At 28.3% G+C, this 7,847-nt stretch overlaps 1 protein-coding gene across 1 annotated transcript; it reads right to left on the bottom strand.

Annotated features, from left to right (window-relative positions):
* Nucleotides 1-1,750: 1,750 nt before the first annotated feature.
* Nucleotides 1,751-7,745, bottom strand: LOC130671550 (major royal jelly protein 2-like). Its single transcript, XM_057475508.1, has 5 exons — nt 7,197-7,745; nt 5,581-5,747; nt 5,288-5,503; nt 2,137-2,556; nt 1,751-2,037 (listed from the first exon to the last, which is right to left on the bottom strand). Exons 1-5 carry the CDS (start codon nt 7,387-7,389, stop codon nt 1,765-1,767), a joined length of 1,269 nt encoding a protein of 422 aa, XP_057331491.1. The 5' UTR covers nt 7,390-7,745; the 3' UTR covers nt 1,751-1,764.
* Between the last annotated feature and the right edge of the window lie 102 nt (nt 7,746-7,847).

Below are 7,847 nucleotides of genomic sequence, written 5' to 3' on the forward strand. Positions count from 1 at the left end.
TAATAATACAAAAGTGAGTTAACTTAAGACCAGAAGATCTGATGACTATCCGGAAAAATATAATTTGTAGACTAACTGAGTGAAAGTTTAGTGATTTATTTATTCATTATAGTTTAGATATTTTTTTTTTCTCGCGTCAACTGCGTCTGGGATCTGTAACGTAACGACAAAACTATAGAACCGTGATATTATGTAAATTACGAAATTAGTGAAATTATACGGTTTGATATTCTTATCACTATTCATAGACGTAAGGTATAATTATATTAATGTATTAATAATTATTTGCTAAGTATTGAGAATATTAAAAAAGTAACACTTGAAATATTAATAATTTGTTATATGACAATTTTTAATTACTTTTTCAATTTTTTTTCATTTCTTTGGTTTTAAAATGATAGCATCTAATAGATAATTAGTTTGATGGATTTGACCACAAGCAAAAAGTAAATAAATTACGGAAAAAATTGTCATTGTTTGAATAATTTATATAATAATTAATTAAGATTAATTGCAAAAGAAAAATCTAATTAAATTCTATATAATGGAATAATTTTTTAAATTGCAATGGAACACGTGTAAAATCATTTGAATTTTTTTTTTTTATTTAAATAAAAGGTAAAAAGTTTAAAATATTAATTTATTTAATGCCGTAAGATGGACGGTGGAGTCGAATTTGATGTTTAATATTTGCTACTTGCTATTTCGGACGTCAGAAAACGGAAAATAATCATGGAAATGGATAAGGAAAATTCATGATTATTCTATTCATTTCATAGTTGAAAATAGTTAATTTCTCATTATTTGTTTAGAATATTCTTATTTTTTTAATACATGCATGAAAAAGGTTAAGGGGGTATTCTAGTCTAGAGGCCCGAATTTCGAGCGTTTTTTTGGCAATTGACAAAAAAAAAGCATTTGATATTTTTACTATACATTTTTTTATTATTTGTTTATTTATATTTAAGGAGTACGCAAAATTAATTTAAAAAAAAAAAAATTTTTTTCATTGAGTTATGCGTTTTTGAAGTAGAGGGGGGAAAAAAAGCCGAGTCCTCGTCACCATGATTTCTACCCTTGTGGTCATCTAAAAAATAAAACAATGATGGATTATTGATTAGTATGAATGTCGCTATCGCATGAACCAACAAAAAATGAAAAAAAAAATTTTTTTTCATAAAATGGCGACTACTCGAAAATAAAGGTCGATTTTTTGACTAATATTTTAAGTTTGTTGAATTTTTTTTAAATATTACGAATTTCAAATTTTCATTTTTTGTTGGTTCAAATGCTTTGTTTTTATCAATTGCCAAAAAAACGCTCGAAATTCGGACCTCTAGACTAGAATACCCCCTTAACGACTTGTGTTTTATGACAAAAACTATTAAAATTTTTATCATAATACCTGCATCGAAACTTCAAGTTTTAGTGTCCTTACAGCCAGTCGAAAAAAGATAATTTCAAGCCGATGCTGCAAACAACTGCTAGCAAATTCGTAATTCAAAAATACCTTCATACAGCGCGCAAAACTTTGAATATCATTAAAAAAAAAAGATTTAACGTATTTGAGTCTTCGTTAACATTTCTTTCAGTGCCCCCCCCCCTCCCCCTTCCTTTATATTATTTATTAATAAAATATAAATGTATCAACTTACCATATAAAATTTACATTCTAATGAATTAATTAAACCCTTCACTTTCAAAAATTACTGTAATTTAAAAAAACAACTAAAAAATTTGATTATTAAATTCAAATAATTTTTTTTATTTTAAAAAACCATTAGAAAACTGTGAGTTATAATCAGAAAGAAATTTAAAATTGAAACCATAATTACAGTTTGTTCCTTTGATTAAATTATCAACAGGACTTTTCATAATTCTAAAATTAATTTCACTAAAATTTTGTGTTTCTAAAGCTATTTTTTGGTATCTATTCGTTGCGATCCACAGCTCTTCAGATCTTGATGTAATGTGCGACGGTATTACTTTGACCCCACTCACAAATTGATAATCATGATGGTCCTTATCAATTACTACCTGAAAAATATATATTTTTAAAAATAAGGACAGTTGTAAAAAGCGTAAAAAAATTTTTTTTTTTGTTGTAATTTAGTGCGCTTTCAACTACAAACGTACGATATTATCTTTAGTAAGAGGTTTATTAATATTCCAACAAGCCATTGCGAGATCATGAGGGAGTCCAAAAAAAAGTGTTCCGGCCTTAGAGAAAGCCATGGCAGCTGCTTGACTTGGTAATGCTCTCGATATAACCGTGTAACGTATCGGTTCATTGGCATACGATTCCTGTAGACTAGATGTCTCAACAGAAATCATATCAAAAGATGCCAATGGCCGAAACATTAAATTTCGTGAATTTTTATTCAACTTAGGGCTCAACGCCATTCCCAAAACTCCGTCGTCTAAATAAAATGTTTCATTTGCAATCGTAACACTGGCCGCTGTTTCTTGAGGCTCAAAAATCGGCGACTCTAAACGCCAAAAATTTGTCCCATTGTAAATTATCAAGGCATTGCCAGTTACATCTGCTATGTAGACCTAAAAAAAAACGATTTTCAAAATCCAAAAGTGTACGCCTCGAGCTAATGTTATATTTTAAAAAATTAAATTTCAAAAGTTTGAATTACCCGCGCTTTTTTTCATATAGATTTCTATGGTAAATATACGGTAATAAACGTCAACGAAAAAAGTAAGATAAGGAGAACATTCCTAATAAAAATGGCTGCAGTGTATGTTTGTTTACATGTAAAATTGCCGGTTTTAACAGTAATTATTTATTGTAAAAAAACGAGAAGGACTACAGTAGTGATTTTCGAAAGGAACCTTCTCTGCATAATTCTGAAGATTGTGAAAAAAAAAAATTAAGTCGTTTCGTCAAGTCGTTCTCGAGATCAGTACCACGACCTTTTTTGAACCACAGACTAATGCACATCCACGATAAATTTTTTTTATTGAACTTTTTTTATATTAATACGTTTCGGGCAACTTAAAAAAAAATATCAGACTTATTCATTAGTGTTCCCTCTTTATATTGATGTACTCTTCATAACGTGTAAGTGTGATATAAAAATAATATATACAGTTTAATGTGAGGAAATCGCGTGACCTTGACAAGTCGGTTATAAAGCATAACCTCTTCGCTTCGCGATTGAGATGTCAATATAAAAATTTTCGAATAAAATTTTTTTAAGCATCGTAGTATTTTTGAAATTATTTTATTTCTATAGCAACACACAGAAAAAAAAAATGTCGGCTGGAAGTAAATATTTTGGATTCGAGAAATTTTTTTTAAAACCTCGATTTTTTTGGATAAAGTAGAAATCTCTTCTGACCAAAATAAATTGTTTGGCTCAAGAAAATCTTGACTTGGTGCGAAAAATTGTCTTTCAAAATATTTTCTCGACTCAAGATAACTTTTTTTTCTGCATGCACGTTAATATAAAACGAGTTTGTTAAAAAAAAAGTACTTATGAAAAAATTTAAATAATTTTTTAAAATAAATGATTTTTAATGATCGATAGATTATAGTGCAAGTCACATATATTTTATGCGGTATTCTGATCTGTCAAGACGGTGTTAATTATTTCGTAGTAAAGCAATAGGTATAAATCATAACATATGTTTAATATTATTGCACAATTACAAGATAGAGATTATGCGCCTTTAGTTCATATTACGACTGTAGAGGTTAATAGAACACATTAACCTGAGTAAAAAAAATTATTTCTAAAAATGTTTCAAAAAAGTTCGTAACCGTAAGCTTCCAAATTTGAGATGATTCGGAACTTTTTCAAGTAAAAATTATTCGACTTTGAAATTTTGCTGACATGAAAAATAAACAGAAAAGAAAAGAATTTAAAACTTTATAAAAACTTTTTTTAAAATGAGTCCAGGAGATTGAATTTTTTTTTAGGTACTTTTTATTTTTTTTTTTTGAAGTTCAACAAATGAGTAATTCAAAGTTCAGAACTTTCTCAAAATTTTAAGGGGGATAGCCACTGTGAGGATCGAAAAAATAGGTGATTTTCGGGAATTTTTTTGACTGGAATAATAAAAGAATTTGGCGATCGGGTTTTTTTCGTTTTCTAAAGTATACATTGAAGATAATTCTCCTAAATTTTCATTAAAAAATGTCATGTTGTTACAAAGTTATAAGCATTTTTGTGGAGCAACAAAAAATTTCCCCCACCACGGTGTCATCTCTAACTCAAAAACGGATTATCAGAAACAAAAAAACCAAACGGCGTTGTAATCTGTATGCATGTGGTTATCGTTGCACATAGGGGATTTTGAAAATTTGGATTTGAAAAAAATGGCGACATATTGAAAATTTTTTCGTTATTTTTTCTCATTTTTTTGGATTCAAACAGCCCTAAAAAATCTTTAAAATCAAAATTTTCAAAATCCCCTACGTGCAACTTTAGCTACTGAATAGACGAATACGGCAAAAAAAAAAGTTGCGAATCGGTTCATATTTATGCAAATTACAGATGCCACCAGTTCAAAAAAAGTAGTTTCGAGAAAAACGCGTTTGAAGTTTTTAGTCGATGCAACGGTCAGTTGACGGGCTGTCACAAAAATGACTATAACTTGAAAAATATTCGGAATTTTCATAAAAAACTTTAGATACATATTTTTGAACATATACACTTTGATTTAATAAAAAAAAAAAAATTTTTTTTTTTTTTGAAATTTCGCAGTGGCTATCCCCCCCTTAAGTTCACTGTTATGAACTTTTTTGGAACATTTTTGGAACTTACTTTTTTTGCATTGCAATATAAATTTAAATTCCATAGATGTTATAAAGAACAGTTGTTGAATATATATATTATTCTAGACAGTTTCGATCTGATTACATTTAGATCTCATCAGTACAGCTTATGTACACCTTCTAAAGACTGTTCCCTACTAATACGAAAGGTTTACAAATATTAGAGTGTAAATGGAATTATAACTAATATATTTAGTCGGTAAAACTTTTATTTGTCTTTATCAGGCTAATTTTCAAATTTTTTTAAATAAATGCTTTTTCATAATTTATATCTATATTTTTATATTGTTTTGCATTGCGCATGGTCATATTGTAGTTCTCATCGTTGGGTATATTTATCTATTGTAAAAATATATCTATATTGTTACAATACAAATAATTAATAACAATACAACCGCTTAACAGATCAGAATACCGCATAAAATACACGTGACACAATTCTAATAATCTATGAAAAAAAAAAAAAAATTGACTACAATATATATGTATTTTACTTACAAATGTTTTAGAACAGTAAACTCCTTCAGTTTCCACGATCGGCGTTACCAACAAACCTTTTTTCGTAATAATATTTATAGCTATCTTATGAGGAATTCTAACTCTTTTTATAAGACGGTCTGATTTAAGATCAAATGCTAGTAATTGCGCTGGACAAACATGTTCTTCATTTATTTTTCCTGTATCCAATACCCACAAACGATCACATTCATCTATCTGTGTTAATATATATGTTTATATATAAAGATGAATTATTCATTTTCATATAAATAATTTATGATATTGACACTTACGGCAACTCGAAAAACACTTGTAATTGAATTACAATCTCCTTTTCTTGCCCAATTCCAACTAGGGTAAGGTTTCAAAAGAGGACCACCTTGGCCATTTTTACTTGAAATTGTTGTCAAACTTGCCGGTACTCCATCAGTTCTTATCACCGTAACAAATACTTTTTTATCTGTTATTTTCAAATTTTTTTAATATATATTTTTATTTTGTATTAATTATTATACACTATAAAAAATTTTCAAAGTGAATGCGGATTAGATCCAGAATGGATGGGGAGCGAATTTTTCATTTATTTCATCTCCTCGAAGTGAAATTTACTCCAGAGGAATTTATTTTAAGATTAACTCTGGATCGGAGTGAATTCAAATTGAAACAAAATCTTCGCTCCAAAATCTCTCCACTAAAAAAAATCCCTATTCACTCCGTATGCAAATTTTTTTTTTAAACTTCATAATTCTGAGTGACGAAGTGAATTCGGATGGAAATTCACTTCGAATTCACGTAAGATTTTTTATAATGTATACTAGGGTGGCCCAAAAAAACCGACTATTTTTTTTTTCGAGTCTCTTATGAAAATTTGTTGATTCAAGATGTTTGAAGAAGCCTCTCCAAAAATCAGCTCGATGAAAAAATTTCAAGAGGTCGCTCACGAATTTTGAAAATATCAAAAATGATCGAAGTTCGGATTTTTCTGTTCCAAATTTCTTCTTTCTCGTGGCAGCTATAGTTTATATTTATGAAATCATCAGTGCGCTGAAAATTTCAGCCCAAAATTAAAATATTTAAACGTCGCTGAAGAATTTTGAATGGTTCAGAGTACTGTCTTTTGGACGTTTTCGAGCAACCCTTGAATATTAATAATAAAGCTTCTCAATTTTTTTACTATCAATTTGTATCATAATGAATAAAAATACAACCCGAGAAATCGAAATAATAAGTTATTTACATACTTTTTTATTTTTTAATTCAATTTTTGGGTTTTTTTGCTTATTCAAAACTTACCAAATTTTATTGTTTAAGACTGTCCTGTATATTTTCGGTTATGCAAAAGTTATATTTAAGTGGAATGACAATAATTGAGTCATAAAAAAATACAAAAACTAATTCAAAGTATTAGTTACATATTGTCAGTTAATATTCAAAATTCTTGAGCGCCGTTCAAATATTTAAATATTGGGCTGAAATTCTCAGCATAGTCATAATATTAGAGATATAAAATATTGCTGCCACGAGGAAGAAAAAATTTAGAAACAAAAAATCAGAATTCCTATCATTTTTGATATTTTCAAAATTCGTGAGCGACCTCTTGAAAATTTTTTATCAAGCTGATTTTTGGAGAGGCTTCTTAAAACATCATAAACCAACAAATTTTCATAAGAGGCTCGAAAAAAAAAAATTGTCGGTTTTTTAGGCCACCCTAGTGTATACGGAAAAAACGAATTTTTTGGCGCGAAAAATTTTTACTCTCCCTAACAAATTTTTCGCATTATGAATTGAAAACGAAAATTTTCTCGGGATTATTTTCATTTCATAATGAAAAATTTTTCTCGCGCCAAAAAATTCGTTTTTTCTGTGCAGTATTGATAAATTATTTATCAAATAAAATTGAATTTAATACCTTTCCAAACGTCAACATCAATAATAACTGGTTTCGTATAATTATATTCACCGGTTATAATAGACCCTATTCTTTGTGTTTCACTCTCCCATAGGTAGTCAACCCAATACCACTTGTACACAGTCTCAAACTTTCCAGCTGAATTAACAGTTGAGAAATATAAGCCCAATAAAAACACTAGGCATGACAACATGATTATGATTAATTTTAAAATAAACAATATAATTATAGGCTATTTTCATGAATTACTAATAAGTATAATTAATTAATCACTAATAACATATGGTAGTAAAAAAAATTTCAGTAAGTTATAAATTATTTTCGGTAATTACTAACAACTTGCCGTGTTAAATAAATTAAAGATAAGTAATTTAAACACTTATAACAACTTTAAATAAACCGGCCAGTCGAATGGTCAATGAAATACTGTCAATCAGTTTATTAGTTTAGTAATCTAGGAGAGTTAGTTCTTTCTTCCTTTACCTTTCTAATTTAACCTTACCCATTTATGAGTTTAATTGCATAATTGCGAAAATAATAAATTTTATGTTCACTTAAAACTGTTACATTGACATCTTTAGATGGTTATAATCACGGCCAAGGCCGTAAATTATGTGCATTTTTTTTTATAATACCTTAGAATGGTAATAA

The sequence above is a fragment of the Microplitis mediator genome, chromosome 7, assembly GCF_029852145.1.
Source record: "Microplitis mediator isolate UGA2020A chromosome 7, iyMicMedi2.1, whole genome shotgun sequence".
Classification (NCBI taxonomy): Eukaryota; Metazoa; Arthropoda; class Insecta; order Hymenoptera; family Braconidae; genus Microplitis; species Microplitis mediator.

Bases quoted from the DNA above. Each gene is read 5' to 3' on its own strand.
- LOC130671550 (XM_057475508.1), bottom strand. From the start codon at position 7,389: ATGTTGTCATGCCTAGTGTTTTTATTGGGCTTATATTTCTCAACTGTT. The intron at 5,504-5,580 runs GTAAGTGTCAAT...ATATTAACACAG, and splicing joins CAAGTGTTTTTCGAGTTGCC to ATAGATGAATGTGATCGTTT. The intron at 2,557-5,287 runs GTAAGTAAAATA...GTTTTTTTTTAG, and splicing joins TTTACTGTTCTAAAACATTT to GTCTACATAGCAGATGTAAC.